This window comes from Aptenodytes patagonicus, chromosome 3, assembly GCF_965638725.1.
Source record: "Aptenodytes patagonicus chromosome 3, bAptPat1.pri.cur, whole genome shotgun sequence".
In the NCBI taxonomy this organism is placed as follows: domain Eukaryota; kingdom Metazoa; phylum Chordata; class Aves; order Sphenisciformes; family Spheniscidae; genus Aptenodytes; species Aptenodytes patagonicus.
Window position 1 is genome coordinate 112,561,775 of NC_134951.1, and position 17,198 is coordinate 112,578,972.

At 45.6% G+C, this 17,198-nt stretch overlaps 1 protein-coding gene across 8 annotated transcripts in view; it reads left to right on the top strand.

The window, feature by feature from the left end:
• The window catches only part of CAPN13 (calpain 13), a 76,256-nt gene that overhangs the window by 32,902 nt on the left and 26,156 nt on the right, over positions 1-17,198 (top strand). For all 8 annotated transcript variants that reach the window (XM_076334710.1, XM_076334709.1, XM_076334707.1 and 5 more), the window contains 5 exons: positions 7,818-7,887; positions 8,759-8,877; positions 12,667-12,800; positions 14,621-14,795; positions 15,699-15,770. In XM_076334710.1, coding sequence (XP_076190825.1) covers positions 7,818-7,887; positions 8,759-8,877; positions 12,667-12,800; positions 14,621-14,795; positions 15,699-15,770 — 570 coding nt within the window. The remainder of the gene's footprint in view (positions 1-7,817; positions 7,888-8,758; positions 8,878-12,666; positions 12,801-14,620; positions 14,796-15,698; positions 15,771-17,198) is intronic.

Consider the following 17,198-nt stretch of genomic DNA (forward strand, 5'->3'; position numbering starts at 1 on the left):
AACTCTGCAATAGTTGCAGTTTCCCATCAGATGGGAACTGCTCCAGGCCGTGGTTTCGTCCCCAGGCCCTCAGTCTGCGTCCATGGAGTGTGTGTAATTTGTAACAGAGATTTTGCATGTGGTAATTCAAGCATTACTAGAGGTGGGGCTGGAGGTATCAGATACAGCAGGAGCTCTGCAATTAACTGATTTTTTGGTTCACCCACAGTTTGGAGAAATGGAAAAAAGTTCTATTTTAGACCAAACAAAGTATTTTCTGTAGCTGAGCTTTCCTAAAGATCATTCAAAGGGAAATTCTCCTTGAAGAGTTATGTCAGATTTTAAAAACTGAGATGCTCCTTTAAAAAATGTTCAGAACACATTCTTTCATTGTTTGATGCTTTTCCTTCACACAAGCAATTGAGTGGAACAGAGGAAGTCACAAAATTATTTGCTGTTGCTGAATACACGTTTTTAATCAACTAATGTTTTAGCTAAAGATTTCACTCTGTTCTGATCATAATGCATTATATGATACAGATGCAAAAAGAAACTAAATTGGGATGATCCAGACAATGTGAACTGTGGTGGTGCTGAATTCTGAGTGCTTGATTTTTGCTAACATTGGTTATATTTTCAAACGTGGGTTATGTGTGACGGGAGAGAGATTACCACGTATGCAGCAGTGCCTTGGCCCTGAACCAGGGATAGCCCAGCATGGTGCTTGATATGGTGCCCGTTATGAACTCGGTTAAGGACAGTCCCTGATCTTCAGTGCTTACGCTTTATAAGGCTAACATGGGCAGTGGGTGAAGCTGCTGAAGGTTTTTCTCAAGAGTCTTCAAGGTCACAGTCTACTGCTCCTGCAGTTGCTCACCCTTCATCTCTTGGGGACCCTGTAGCTACCTTATGGGGTGAGGGATTGCTGAGCAAGGTGTAGGAGGCTCCGTCCCCTGTTGAACATAGGCTGTGACTTGCGTGCGGGGCAACCAGAAGAGAGGGAAAAGCTGCAAGGTGGCCAATGGAGGTTTGAGGGTCAGCATGAGAGAATTCCCTGAGTGCCTCTGATGTGACTTGTAGGAGGGTGCGTGGTGAAAGGACTGTCTGAAATAGCCAACATTGGTTTCCTCTGCATCGTCGCAGTCTGTTTGTGGCATCAGGGCACGGACTTCTTGGGTATTTGTCTCATGTGTCTGGTGTCAGGGGAAGGGAAGAGTAGGGTCTAAAAGAAGTTCTTGGATAGAAGCCACAGAAAGAGGCTACTTTAGTGTGAACTTGAGCAAGGTATATACCTTGTTCCCTTAGCAGAGATTCAGGGAACCGTACTATTGCACTTAGCATCTAAAAAGCACTGGAGAAAATGATACACTTTGAGTCAATGCTTGCTTGCTGGAAAAAGCGATTTGTCATTTGATTCAGTAATTTTGCAAAAGGGCTTGCTCACATTTTTTCCTCTCTTCCTCTGTCCCTTCCCAAAGCAAATGTAACCTTCTTTTGGCAACAGAGTGCCTATCATGATTCTACACTGCTTTTGGTGATCAGTATTTGTTTATTGGCATTTTATTTAATTCCCAGAGATTTCCAGGAAGTAACATCAACGTTAAGGAATTCTGAACCCAGGAACTGACTAAACCAAAATGGGCCCTTTAAAAAAAAATTGTTTTGAAGTTAGGATCTTTCCAGACAGATAAGCTGAGCTGAAGTTCCTACTGTATCAGCCTTGGCCTGTCTGTAGCTGGAGGGGAGAAAAAGATAGGTTTTATTCAGGCAAGAAATCAGACAACAGTTTGAAGTTAACCTAAAAACTTAGCTCTAATAGCACAGGGGACAAATGAAGAAAAACCTACCAAAAAAAAAAAAGGAGGAAAAAGAAATGTGGATTGTCACCTTAGCTGCTTTAATAAGGCAAGTTATGAGAAACGTGCGGTGATGAGGGATAGTGCTGTCCTGCATTACCTGCAGGTCTGTCACCGTGGGGCCGTTCTCTGGCATGAGCCAAAGCTGCCTGCCAGCTGTTTGTGGTGGAGTTCACAGCTTCAGTATATCCCAGAGGCCACAAGGCCCTTGGATCCTGTTCAGTATTTCTCCTTGATGAAAATCAAAATCAATTCACCTTATTTTTGAGTGTGCATGTGCAATCAGTGTAATTGAACGGGAGCAGCATTTCCAGGCTGCCATTGTCTCAGCCCTTGCCTACTCAGCTGATTGCATCTGACTTCGACTTCAGAGTTCATATCTTTGGGCTGAGGAAGCTGCAGTGCGTCACCATTTATTACATCTCTCTTTCTGCACAGGCTTTAGATGAGGAGGGTTTATTTGCACAGTATCTCCAGGCTCTTGCTTTTGGAAAGGGCTGGTTGCGGGGGGGGATGCATGCGTCCCGGGTTGAGGGGAAACCAGCTCTGCTATGATGGTCTGTTGACTCACCCACTTCCCTGTTTCTCAGGCTGGGGAGTCAGCTAGCGGGATTATACGGCTGTGGTGGCCACAGGGGAATAGTTGATAACGCTGTGCCACTTTGAAAACTTCACCTTGTACTGAATGGTCTGAGCGGGAGGTTTCAAGACCTCTAAGGAAACTGTCTCTCAAAGGCTCAGGGTAGACAGGGCTACCTCCCTTGTTTACATCTGTTATATTTACCTCCTTTGCTTGCAGTTGTCATTGTTTTTTTAGCACTGAGTCACACAAAGCAAACAGGTTGCAGGTAAAATCTGAGACAGTTTCTGTTTCTGCTGGCTGTTGGTCACCAGTCCATCCTCCAGCACGACTTGTGGGCTCCCCACCTGCGCAGAGTCTGAGGCCCTCTTTCCTCCATGGCGAGAGAGAGCAAGCTGGAGCAGAGGAGGGTTTTTTTAAGCAACTGAGGCTTTTGTGTTGAAAACAGGCAATTAGGAATTGAGCTATTCTGCTGTAAAGCAGGGAATTGAGTTCTGGTGGTGGAAGCAACCCCCTTGAGATTAGCCTGGTTTTTTCTGTCTAAGAGAATGTCAAAGAAAAGCAGAATATAAGTTTTAAAAAAAAGATTAGGCAGATTCAAGGAAACAGATTCCTGATTCCCATGAGGTCTAATAAACACAAAACTGTGGGTAGAGCCTCCAGCCTGGGAAGTCCTTTAGCCCCCAAGTGATGGAGAGTGGGAGGATGTATGCGGGAGGAGCATTAGTTTTGACTTGCTTTGTTATCCTGCTCCCTCTCCAAGCTGTCAGAGATAAGTCATTGCAACAGGCAGACCTTCAGTGTGACCCAGCGCAGCTCATCCTTTGTTCACTTCGTTACTCTAACTGGCTTATTTCTGTTTTAGCTATTCTGTGGAGATTTCCTGTGGTTATGGGATGTACGACAGTGGTGTGCCTGACCCCTCCTCAGCACACTGCTAGGCAATGCCCTCAGCCCAGGGAACTGCAATACCACATTTGCTTCTTAATCCAGAGCAACACTATTACAGGAAGAGCAGTGATGCTGAATTAAGATTTGTCCAGCTGAGAACAGAGTTTAGCTTTCAATCAATAGCAGCCTTTTTATTTTTCTTAATTGGTGTGTGTTAAACAGAGAGCACTGTGGCTCACGATGACAGCATGTGTCAGGAAGGTGAAGCTGGGGCAGGAGGGAGCAACACAAGTACAGCCAAAGGGAAAGATGCGGTGCTGTGGCAGGAACAGAAGCGGGGCTGGGATTTTACTGTAGGGTTAAGGTGAACTGATTGGGAGGTGGCTCTGCAAAGAGTCATCTCCTGCCACAGTGTCCTTGTGCCTTTATTCAGGATCATGCTGGGTCAGCAGGGAAATCTGTGGAAAAGTGGCCATGGCCAGACTACCGTACTGAGAAGCAGCCTGCAGTCAGACTGGCTTACGCTGCCCATGAAATCCCACCTCGGGCTTCCAATTTTCCACAAAAATGTCTGACTAAGTTCTTTACGTATGTCTGCATATGGCCTACATCTGTACTACTTATCCCTAGCTGCTTCTGCGGACTTGCTCTTCCATAAAAATGCTGAGCAATTATGAAAAGAAATTTAGAGACAAATGCATGTACAGGGTGCTCTCCTTCCACCACTCAAATTAATTTTCCATCTTGCCCTTTGGATAAGCAGTACTTCCGTGGCAAGACTATTCTCTAGAGTATGAACTGGTTTGAACTTGAACTTCTCTTTTATTTCGAATATGTAATGAAGTCTTCAGTGGGCCAGGGAAAGCGAGTGATGATAGCTTTGTCCTGGGGGGATGAGTTCAGGCAGAACGCTTGACTTGCAGCCCATATGGTTGCCTTCACTGCTGGACTCGTAGATACTCTGAGAAGAGACCACGTGCCTCCTTAAGCTCCCTCTTCTTTCCCCCTCTAGCTAAAACTGAAAAGTCTTGAGGAAAGTGCCACAAAGCCTTATCATAATTTCTCAGTGAAACAGGGCACTGCTTCTGGGCAGACTTACAGTTAAATCTGTAGTTTCTCTATTTGTCGTGCAATTTAAGCACTAGAAAATAGTGAGGCTTGCACGTTTTGTGTAGCAGTAACTATGTGCATAGCTGTGTTTTGCAATAATAAATGATAGTTTCTGGTGTTTCATGACTGCTGTATTCTTGCCTTTGAAGGAAGAGGAGCTAATTGGAGACTTCCTTTCCTCCCTTTCCTTCTGGTTGAGAAGGCCCAGATTTCCAAAGCACCGCACCCATCACAATTATGTCCTCTCTACGCTCTTTCAGAAACCCTCTGTGCTTAGTTCAGGCTCCACACTGCATCCTTCAAGGGAGCAATCATTCCACCACTGACTTCAGGGGTCACGCTCTTCCAGAGTATCTGGTCTTGCAATTCCCCACCACTTGCCCCCTCCTGCCTTTGCTTCAGCCTTTGTTTGTCCCCTGCCCTTCCTTGGCTCACACCCAATGCTTGCGCAAAGAGCCCGTGCTCTGTGCACTGCATCCTTTTGAAGCATGCCCGTGCTGCCTCTTTTCCTCAAGCCCACAGAGAGGTGGCTACACTCAGAAGCACAAACCTCCTGTTAAAACCTGTCCTGCCATTTCTGACCACAGTGCGTGCAGCAAGGAGGACTGCTGCCGTTTCAGCCAGCGCCACTGGTGTCAGCTCAGTGGGAATTCACCTTGCATTTGCTGCGTGGTTTCTGCAGAGGGACAGCTGCTGAGCAGCCCCTTTTCCATGGCTAGTCACACGCTCTGTGTTGTTTCCAGTTATTGCCCCCTAAGTCTGTGGGGAGTACACCCCACTGGAAGCTGTCATGGTTTAACCCTAGCCGGCAACTAAGTACCACACAGCCGCTCACTCACTCCCCCCACCAGCAGGATGGGGGAAAAAGAATTGGAAGGGTAAAAGTGAGAAAACTCGTGGGTTGAGATAAGAACAGTTTAATAATTGAAATAAAATATAATAATAATTAAAAAAAATTGTAATGAAAAGGAAAATAACAAAGAGAGAAATAAAAGCCAAGAAAGACAAGTGATGCAAAAGAAAGCAATTGCTCACTACCAACTGACCAATGCCCAGCCAGTCCCCGAGCAGCGGTCCCCTAGCCAACCTTCCCCCTAGTTTATTGCTGAGCATGACATCATATGGTATGGAATGACCAACTTTGGTCAGTTGGGGTCAGCTGTCCCAGCTGTGTCCCCTCTCAACTTCTTGTGCACCCCCAGCCTGCTCGCTGGTGGGGTGGGGTGAGAAGCAGAAAAGGCCTTGACTCTGTGTCAGCGCTGCTCAGCAGTAACGAAAACATCCCTGTGTGATCAACATTGTTTCCAGCACAAATCCAAAACACAGCCCCATACTAGCTACTGTGAAGAAAATTAACTCTACCCCAGCCAAAACCAGCACAAAGCAGAGCTTAGTGTGTTGTGGGTGGGGATTACAGTGAGAGTGTTTGACTTGAGCTTTTGTTCTCTCCGATAGCCACAAAATCGTCTGTATGCACAGTCAAGGCATGTTGGCTGTTCTGTTTTTAGACAAAATTGCTGGTTTCTCTCAGCAAGAAACCTGCTTAATGACTCAGCTTATCCCCGTTTGCTTACTGGGGAGTTGAATGTCTTGCTGGGCAACAGGGTATCTGCTGAGGCAACTAATGGGCTGACTTTTTAGCCGGTCGCTGGAACAGGCTAGCAGGATCCACAGTGCACTTAAGAGCTTTATTGGCCCAGCACAGAGCTGAGCATCAGCCTTTTCCTCGGGAATCCCATAAGAGACACAACTGCCTTCCCATTAGTTTCAGGCTCGTGTTTCTATATAGTGGTTACCCCCATGGCAGCCATGCACTGTAGCACATCCATCAGAGCCCAGCCACCCTGCCTGGGGCAACTAAGACTTCAACAGCCTCAGAAACGATGGGGGAACAAAAATACCCATTGCTTTATGCTGTTGCTTTTCTGGGATGACTATTGGCAAGTCAGACACACACAAGGGCACAGGCCAAATTCAGAGCCTTGTCATGCAAGTTACTCTTTCCTGCTTGTGGCAGGTTTTAAATTCACCCAGGTGAGGGAGGCAAACTGCTGACAGGGAAATAGAGGCAGGGAGAAGATAAAGCTGGGACAGATGTAGAGGGGAAGGGAGAAGGGCTGAGAGCTGCTGCTTCCCTGTATGGTGACCAACCGCTGCTGCTGGTGACCACCACTTCTTAGGCCTGCTCCCATGCTACAGGTAAATCTCTTACTGCAAATCCCCAAAGTCCTGGGATAGGTGGGAATGGCTGCATGAAAGCATCTGTCAAGGAAGATGTGTGCCCAGGCTGCTTTCCCCAGTGTCAGCAGTGCTGTGGGAGCATGATCTGTCCGCCAGCTTGGAGCAGCGATGTTGCATTGCATCTTGTCCTGACAGGGAAACTTCTTAGAGGGGTTTGATCACCGTGAAGCCATTTCAGAAAACTGACAGCATTTGCTAATGCTGAGCTCATGCAACCATGCGAGTCATGAGTCACGTTGTGTGCTGGTCTCATTTTTGTGCAGCATGTCAAATCAATTGGGGAGAAGAAATGCCAGGGCCTGCTTAAGGAAGAGCTGCTGTATTACTTTTCTTACTCAGATGTTTTTTCTCCCTTTTATCTCTTCATTTTCTTAGGTGTGCGGTCACTTTCCTATTGAAGGCTGATTGCTCTTTCAAAATAGAGCCTTACCCAGTTGGGGTGTGCCAAGGGTTACTCACAGGGGATGCTGGGGCCATTCGTACCTGAGCACTCAGGTATCCCAGACAATAGCAGATGCAGGAGGGAGAATGGTTCACATTTCTGTGTGCAGGGCCGAGCTCTGAAGCATTTCCCCTTCACTGCCCAAGCAAGACTCTCAAGGAATGCAAGGAAAATTCTCCCTGAATTAAAAATAAGGCAGACAGGCCTGTGGGATTTTGCAGCCAGAGATTAAGCCCTCTTTCTGTAGCTTCCTCACCAGAAGTGATGAAAAGCAGCCCAGACTGATCTGTATTAGTCCTGCATGGAAACACGAAAGGCTTAGAGAGTAAAACATTCCCAGACCCAGTGCTGAGCTGGAGTACAGACTCGGCTCCGCTTTGCTTGGAAACCTCTGTGTGTCTGCCCTACTGTCCCCCAGGAAACTGCGTGATTTCGCAGGCAGGCTCAGAGCCCTCTCTGAAAGGTGTTGGTAGCATTAGAGAAACCCAAATGAAACAGCCACAAGTCCCCATCCCTAGGAATAGCTGAGCAGACTAAAGAAGAGATGCCTGAGTATCTCCTCTTGTTTTGTTGGTGGCGGGCAACAAAACATCAGGGCTCAAGAGAAATAGTTTTCAGCTGTGGAAAAGGTAGGCAAGCAAAGGTCTTCAAGGGGCAGGAACACACTGCTGGCAAAGGCTGGTTACCCACACTGCTCTTTGCATTTTCTTTCTTCCAGGAACTTCAGAGAAATCCTTATTTGATCATGGATGGAGTTAGCAGATTTGATATCATGCAAGGAGAAATAGGTAAGATCACATTCCTGTTTTGGAAAAGATTGGCACAAAGCAATAACCTGTGATAGCTTTGCTATGTTCTGAGTGCTTGGTGGGAAGAGGTGGACCATAGTAGCTGCAGTAAACAATTAGTGCAGGTCAATCCAGACTCACACAAGTTCACACACAATTTATTGCAGATATTTAACAGGATTCCCAAATGCAGCAGGTCTAATCCCTGTTACTTAGATACAGCACCTGCCCTTTATGTATATAGGGACAAACATAGAAAGGGAGGTCCAACTGAGATCAGGCAGATGCTTCAAGTACAAGGGTCAAACACAGTTTTGGGTTAAGTAGGCACAGCTCCAACATGCGTAAGACTGAATTTTATTTTCATCCTGTCTCTACCTGGTGACTCACAGTGTTTTCTTTCTATGGATATTTCTGTCCATCTTCTCTGATATTTACCCAGACGTGTGTCTGCACCCTGTATTGGTTCTATCTTTTCTTCCTGGCCCATAACCATGTTTGTCTTTGGGAGCAGCTCTGCTCCCATATAGAAAGAAATATCTTCCCATTTCTCACCCCACTGAGAGGTTTGAAGATTTCCTAAACAATGTTCTAGACTGCAAGTCTCAACATGACCACAAAAGATAGGAGGAGCATAAATGTAGAAAAGGATGGCTGGGTGGCATCAGGGTTCCCAGGGGGCATTGCTGGTGAATACTGTGTGGTGTTTCAGCATTTTGGGGGAGAGAAGGGAGACAGAAGAATGTTGGTTTCTTTTAATAAGCTGGTCCTTAGACGTCTTAGATATTGAAGTCCACTCTCCTAAAGAGTTAGTTATGGTCCACAACAGTGAGTAACTGACTGCCTGCATTGGATTCTTCCCTCCCTTGAGGTGACTGCTGGATGCTGGCTGCCCTCGGCTCTGTGACACTGCAGAAGCAATTTTTGGAAAATGTTTTACCAAAGGACCAAGGATTCCAGGACGATTATGCTGGGATTTTTCATTTCCGGGTATGTATTCTCTGCTGTATTGGTACTGCTTGGGCTTGGCTGGTTGGATTATATAGGGGTCCAAACTGCAGTCCCAGATCTCGACATCCGTGAGTGCTTTGGTTCTTCGGTGCTGACTCCCAGTTTAGAATTTTGCAGAAAATCCCAAATTTCCCAGTGGTTCCTTGTGCTCCAGGTGGTGCAATCACACTTCAGGGAATTTGAAGCCCTTTTCTGAAGGGTATGACTCCAGAGGTACAGATACCAGCTGTTCAGATGGATTTGTGCACATATGTGTTTTAGATGGCATTCTAGTGTCTGCTTTGATTTGGACAGTTTGTTATGGCTGTCAGCACACCTGCGTTCTTTATCTATTTGGACTCATTTTCTGTTTCCCCATATACCTCACCTTGCCCTTTTAGCTCGTGGAAATGGCTTGAAATTACAGATCCTTGGAGACAGATCAGAGGAACAGGCTTTTGGTATTTTGAAAAGAGATTTGTTTCAGAGAGAGGAGCAAGGCTTTTTAGTAAATCTTACTTTCTACCAACTCTCGAAATTCTCTGAATCTCCCAGGATGGTGACTGGGATAGTAACTGGCAGGCCCTGCTTGCTTGTGTCTGAGTCGACCAAATATCTTGTGGGATTAGAAACACTTGCAGTACCATTGAGCTCCAGAAGCTAAACTGGATGGAGAGCGAATCAGTATATACTCGGCCATTCATCATCCCTCTTTTTTCACAAATCTGTTCTGTTATATGCAGTTTAGTACCAAGCAAAGAGCTCTGGCAGTGAGACTTCTTTGACCTCCTGGAGCTCTCGTGGAGCAGCACCAGGAGGATTATCTCACAGGCAGTCTAAATTTTGCTCTGTTCCTTTGCTCCTCAGAATACCAGATGTTTCTGTCTTGGCCCATTTCCAGCATGGAGAGGTGCACTGTATGAGATAAACCAGCTGAAGGGACACCAGTCCACTTAAAACACATTAAAAGGATGCAAGCTAGATTGTCTTTCTTGAGAGCTTTGAAAAGATTAGTTAGGAGCAATCCTTAAATCTTAAGCAGTATAAATACCTTACAGTATTTGAAAATGTTTTCCCTGTCATCTCATCTGCAAATCAATGCAACTGTTTCTGGCTTTCCTTGAGCAATAAACCCCTGAGAAAGCTACTCTGAATGGAAATGCTTCTCCGCAATGCCTTTCAATTATTCCATCAAAGATATTTTACTGCCATCCACAGGCAAAGCCACCAGTCCTCAGTTCAGTGAATAATCACAAACAAGGCATATCATATGCTAATATAAAAATTTTAGCTTATAACTTTTTTTCACCTTTTTGGGTCTGGAGCACGTTGCCTCTCAGGAATACAAAGGGCTGCCCCAGGCTTCCTACACAACGCTGGCTGTTCAGCTGCAAGAGTTAAGGGTGTTAAGCACTTCATCAGCTGTAGTTAAGATGGGTGACAATTTTATCTAGGGAATAATTACAAAGATGTTATTTTACCCGGAATTTAGTTAGTCCCATGTTTGAATAGGAATCACTTTCTCTGCCACAGAAACTCTGATGACTGTGAGGCAGGGTGTGCCACACGTTGTGACAGTGAGCAGCAGCAGCTCAGCCTGGGAAAAAACCAGAAATATTCTGCAGGGACTATTCTGCAGGGAGTTATGGCACAGTGCATCAACTCAAAACAGGGGGGATCTGCCCTGACCGTTAATGTCCCTGCTCTCAGGAAGAAACTGATGAAATCTTTAAAAGCGATAAGTGATCAAGACCTTAGTTTCAGGATACATCCAAAAGGTGCCTTTTAACACCGTGCAAAAGAGAGTGGTTGAAAGGCATGGGATTTTCGCGTTGCTCACTTCCAGAACTGGATTTCTCCAAGATCCCTGTCAAGGGGGGGGAAAAAGGAGGCAAAATAACCACACAGTATTCCCCCTCCAACCAGCAGCACCCTAGGCACGTTGTTGTCATCTTGCAACTATCCATTTCTTTTTCATCCTCTTCTAAGCCCAGGAAAATAAAGTCCTGATTTAAAAGGCTCACCACAAATGTGGAAGCAAAGAACTTCCCTCTTTGCAGCCTGCCTAAATAGGGATTCTTTATTTCATTTACTGTCATGTTTCCAGCTGCAATACTTTAAATCCTGAGGGTATAAAGAAATTTCATAAAGCCAGACTCTCAAGCCAAAAAGTGAAGGCATTGGCCCTCTCTGAAGGCATATGGGGGAGAATGGCTTCTCCTGTACCACTCTTGCACTCCCAGAGCATCCTAGGACTTTCCATGAGGTTTCTCATTCCCATTGTGGCTTTTCCTGTCCTTGTGAGCTCAGATGAGACCACGGTCTGAAAGTCTGCGGCAGTCAGGACAAAGCAGCTCTCTTTATCCAGCTGAAGAAAAATACAGTGCTGTGTTCAGAAGGCCTCCAAGCTTGAGCACCCTACCAAAGATGGCCAAGGAACTTGGCTTTTGGAAAAATGTCACTCAGTGGGTTTGGACTGCATTAATCTCCCCAGCCAGTTCTATATTCTCCTTGTTTACCTGTTGTGTTCGCACATGAAGCACCATGGGGAGATGTGGCTGGATGTCACAACTTTTCTCCATACAGACCTGCTGCCAGGGGTTGACTGGTGACAGGAAGGCATGTCAAGTGTCCAGAGGGACAGCTCATTTCGGACTGTCCTTTTGCCTGTCTTTCTTTTGGGCAGAGGACAGCCAGTGGCAGGCTTTTCCTCCAACCCCATCCTGCCAAAATCAAGCAGAAGGCTCAAACCACTCCTGGAGCTCAGTTCAGAGAGTCCAACCCTGCCACCTCCTGCCACCACTAATGTAGGAAGTGAGAGGCTGGGGTGAGGCAGAACATAAGTAGGATCAAACCTGCTTTCGGCTTAGCAGACTGTAAGCTGCTTTGCTGCTGGGCAGATCTGGTCTTGTACTTTTCTAACAGAACAGCTCATTTTGGGGTTTTTCATTGACCAAAGCTGTTGAAATAAAATCATGCTAGACTAAATCTATTGCTGGCATACTTCCACTGGAGTCCTTAACATTACTGCAAATAAGAGCTTGGCCTCTTATGATTGCGAATCACGCTAAGCTACATTAATCTGCTAATGACTCTGGAAATGGCTCCTTTAGTTCATCCCCACAGATCTCTTTCCCTGTCTTCTCCCTTGAAAGCTTTCATCAGCTGGATCAGCTGGAGAAACACCTGCTCTGTCCACATGCTGGAGAGACCGCCTGTGTCCTCCTCATCTATCAAGGAGATGGATAACACCTCAAAACAGTCTTTAGTCACTACACTGTCCCTGTCCATGACAGCACATCAGAGTCTTAATTGAAACACAGAGGAGAGAAAATCTAGAGACTGGATCTTGACAGAGGCTCTCTGGCCAAGAGCTGTGCTGCAGGGGAAAATCCAAGTGCAGCTGAGGAGTGAGGCTCACTGAACCATCTGTGTGATTGTTCTTTATCATCTTGAATGCTTGCTATCGCCCAATAATATTAGCATATTTCCCATGTTCAATCTTTCCTCCCATGGACTGCAGGATTGCATGGATTGCAGGACTATTTATATTCCCAAATGACTTCCCCTGCCACTGGGAAATCCAGCTGCTTGGTAGCTTGTTTAACAATGTGGACCATTAGCCTGAAGCAGTTCAGGAGAGAACTTGCACATATCCATGCTTTAGATTAATTCCTGTGCTATTTCAGGAGGCTGTTGCTTGGCGTGAATATTAACTCTTTAAAGAGTCTCATTTTTTTCTCTCTCTTCTTCTTTTTTTTTTTTTTTTTTTTTTTTTTTTATTTCCAGTTCTGGCAACATGGAGACTGGGTGGATGTAGTGATAGATGACCAGCTGCCATTCCTAAATGGAAGATACCTGTCTGTGCACCCTCGAACATCAAATGAATTCTGGCCATCCTTGCTGGAAAAAGCATATGCCAAGTAAATATACCTGGTCTATTCTTCCACCCAGTGCTGAATGCTTTCTACAAGTGGTTTCACCCTCTGCTTTACGCAAAGCACACAGGGAGGCGTTCAGGCTGACAGCTATGTATGTTGTGCTGCGCTTATGTAAGGAACTGTGGCTGCATGCAAACACAGGGCCAATATAACCTGGAGATGTTGGTCTCAGGCTCAAGACTTAAATGTACCCGGTCCAACTCTGGGATGTTAATGCCTGAGAAGTAAAATGAACAGGGCAATGGCTGGTGACACAAAAGGGGCTGGGCATCTCCTTACTTTAAGCAAACTTCTTTGCTTCTGTTTTCCTTTCCGTATTTTCCTCTGTTTAAAACTGCAGACTCTAAGCAGGGATTACCTCTGTTTACTGTCACTAATCAGAGATCGTGCAGATATTTGGAGCAGGCAATGAGAGGAAGCGTGACTGAAGAACATGCCCAGGCACAACGCGCACTCCTGTGAGTCTCTGGTCAGTTCTCACTTCACACACAGAGCTCTGACTCTTGGCTGAGGTCCCCAGAGTACTGCAGCATTAGTAAAGATTAAGAAAGAGATAATAATTTGAAAAAATCCTCTGAGGAGTGAAGGGATCAGAATGTGGTCCCTTAGCATCTGTAACACTGCCCATTGTTAAATGCGCTGAAGAGAAATTCTTGTGGTAGGGGTAGTATGAAGGGCTGGAACTTGGTGCACATGCCCTACGTCAAGCTGGGGTAACACTTGCAATGCAGTGAAGAGGAGCTGAAGAAGAGAATCTGCCAATTATTTTGGCAGATTTGGTCAGGAATAAGCGAATGTTAAAGCAGCATCTGAGCAACTCAGGAATAGGATGCATTTTGCCCTGAGATATCTCAGAAAAGTTAACTCAGGATTCGGTATCAATTTGCTGCATAAGATTTTAATTACAAAGCAAACCAAACCTCTATTAAATTAAAGTTACAAGCAATGCTGTTTATGAGATTCCCATTTGAGAAGTTTTTCCCCAGTGCCCATGACAAATTCTTTTCATCAGTGTAGGACAAGGACAACCCTTCAAAATACAATTAGCTGCAGACTTCATTTGATTACATTCATTAAATACAGTGTGTATGGTGGGGTTTAACAGCATGCTCTACCTGCTCTAAGTACGGCATGTTCCAGCTTATTTGCTGTCTCAATAAAAAGCACAGGATAAAAACAAGAAGGACTGTGTTGGCAGTATTAAATTATTATCCTATTATTGCTCTCTAGCAGAGTGAATTGGGAACAGTGCTGAAAACTTGTTTCTGTCTTGCCTTGGAAGCATGGGCAAATACTTTCACCTCTCTCTTCTTCCTATTTCTTATTTGCAAAAGGGATACTGGCCATTTTTGTGAAGAGTCATGACAAAGTATGATGTAGAAACTAACAGTTCAGCTCCATTTGAGCTGAAACATCCATTTGAACTAGTCACCCTTGGCTCCCTTCCTGTTCAGAAGAAGGAAACTGGATACTTCAAGATGAGATGCAGCTCATCTCCCTAAAATGTCTGCATTGGCATGAGATGCACCTTATTATTTTCCATTGCCTGTAAATGACTCCAGACAGCTGCCTCAGATGTGAGTGAATACATAGGAAAAAGTCCCTCTTTGCCTCATTCATTCCACAGGGCATGCGTTGTGTCTGGCTGTGTATTTCAATCACATTTCCTTTCATTACCTGACCCCAATGTCTACACATCCCAGGCTCACCGCCTCAATGTGCATGTCCATTTTGGAAACCATCACTGTACATTGTTTATTAAAACGCAGTGTAAGGACTAATTAACTTTCCCCCCCCCTCAGGTTACGGGGCTCCTACCAGAACTTGCATGGAGGCTACCTTTCTGATGCTTTGGTAGACCTCACAGGTGGAGTCCAAGTGCAGTTTTCATTGAAAGATCCCCCTCCTGATCTGGAGGAGATACTGAAAGCAGCTGACAAATCAAAGTGTCTGATGGGGTGTAGCACCTCAGGCCAGGTGAGTCACAGGGCCAGGAGCATGCCTTTCTTGGTTCACCATCTTTGCATAAAGGTTGCTCTTTTGAGTGAAAAAGGAAGTCCATAATCACTCTGTGTAATAGTTAACAGCTTATGGATGCCCGGAGAGATCTTGGCAGGAGAAAGTAGATAAGGTTATGCAGTAAGTAATGTAAAGGCTTTTGGGTAGATGTAGATGGATTGGTCTGTCAGAGGAGGGGTCTGTGGCTTCTCTCCTGGCTAATTCCACTGTGACAGTGGTATCATCTTGCAGCAGGGGATTTTGGCCTCATAGCTTTGTGATCGATTCTAGCAAGGCCAAAATGCACCTCTCTTCTGCGAGAGGATGCTATTATCGCATTGTGATTTGCAGGCTACCGATATTCATGCTGGCAAGTTGCAAAAGGCTTTGTGATGCTCAGCAAGTATCTTGCTAAAAAGCTGCCAAGGCTTCCCTTACAGCATGTGAGGGAAGACTGCAAAGTGTGTGGCATTGCTCCTGTAGTGCCAGGTTCATCAGGACACAAAGCTCAGCTGCTGCAGACAAGCCAACGACTAGCCCCTCAGCTCAGGTGGCTGATGCTGGGCTGTGGGTGGCAGGGAAATTCTGGGACTCTTATCCTCCCAGTGACCCAGTCCGGGTCATTCTGCAGTTGCAGCAGCTCTGGACCATTGAAGAACTTGCAAATATGTGAAGACCTGTAGTTTTGTTAAATTTACTGGACTACTTACGGCTGCAGTGGGAACAACAGTCACATTCCTCTGGAGCCACTATATCTGAGATACTGCTGTAGTCAAAACCAAGTCTCTTTTTCTGCTATAACAAATGATGGTTCTGGGAGTTGATGGCCATACCTTTGCAGTGTGGCAGAGAGCTAAAAGCTGTGCTTTCTCCCTTCTGCAGCTGAGGAGGAACATAGAGCTGAGGAATGGGATTGTACAGGGTCATGCCTATACTGTCACAGGAATTGCGAAGGTGAGATCAAGGACTTGTTCCTGCCTGGTGATCTTGTACTGGTGATCCACTACAGGGCAGTCACGCTGCTGTTGCATTCAGAGTAATTTTAATTAGCTTCAAGCTTAGGAGGGATTGTTGAAAACACATAGTTCAAATTCCAGGAGATGGAAGGATTCTGGCACAATGGGAAGAGTGAGGTTATCTGAATCCTATTATATTTTCTAATGGAAAAATGCAACTTAAATTCACTTTTGTTTTGGGACACTTCAACAGCAAATACAGCATTTCTGGGGATTTTCATTCCATGCTGACTCTTAAAAAATTCACTTTTCTGTTTCAAATGGGAATAGAAGCACTGGCTGAAATTCTGGGTTTTGTCATATGATGCAAGTCTACATTTGTTCAGCTCAATCACAAGCTGCCAAAAATTACTGTGTGAAAAGTAAGTAACTCGCTGGTTCAAGAACAGCATTTCTCCATCTTTTAAAGCTGTTCTACTCATGCAGAACTTCTCCTGGCTAGGTATTAATATTTCTGATCTGAAAACAGGACCAATTTATCACACAGATCAAAAGAAATGAAGGATTTTTACAACCAGAAGTCAGAACATGGCTTACCCTAGTAAGCTGTAGTGCACACAGGGAGTGTTAACAGTGAGCAAGGCCAAGAAAGAAACCAGGCAATGGCTATGCTATCAAGCAAGACAGCTACAACACATTTTAATCTAGGAACTTAAAGTGCTTTGGAAAGGGGAGATTGTTTTCCCTAAGCTATTTTCTCCCTTGTCCCCCTCTCTTTAATGGTTTCCTGTATGAGCCTGGCTTTGGTTTATAGCCCCTCATGCCATGGCATGTGTGGTGCCATCATCACTGTCAGTGCGCTGCTTCTCAGAGGACACTCGCTTGTAGCCGAGAGGCTCTGAAATGGAAGGATGGGGGTTGCCATGCTCCAGAGGAGGTCCCAGCTGGCTCTCCCCAGGACAGGGGTGGAAGGATCCTGAATCCTGTTGGAGAGGAAGCAGGCTGTTCCAGCTTCGTGCTGCCCATGATGTGTGCAGAGAGGAGAAACAGTCTTTGCCCCACCTTACAGGAGTGCCAAGGCATCCAGGGCGTTGTCCTGTGGGGAAATGATTTGAGGCTGGCCAGGGGCTGGGCCTTTGTCTGGGAAGAGACTGCCATGGCATTTGTTTCCAACACTGCCTGTGTGCATAAGGAGAGCCAGAAACAAAAAGGTTTGCTTCTTTCCACTTCCACCATTTCAGCTTCACTGGTGAAAGTGAGTTGCTTCTGGCTTAAAGCAGTGACAGCAAGCGGAGAAAAGCACCAAAACTCCAGCTGTTGGAAACCACAATACTGTAGATATAGGGACATAGATTCTGTTTATCATCATCCCTCCATGCTGACTGTCGACATTCACTCCAGGCAGTCTGGTGGCCTGGTTCCTCAA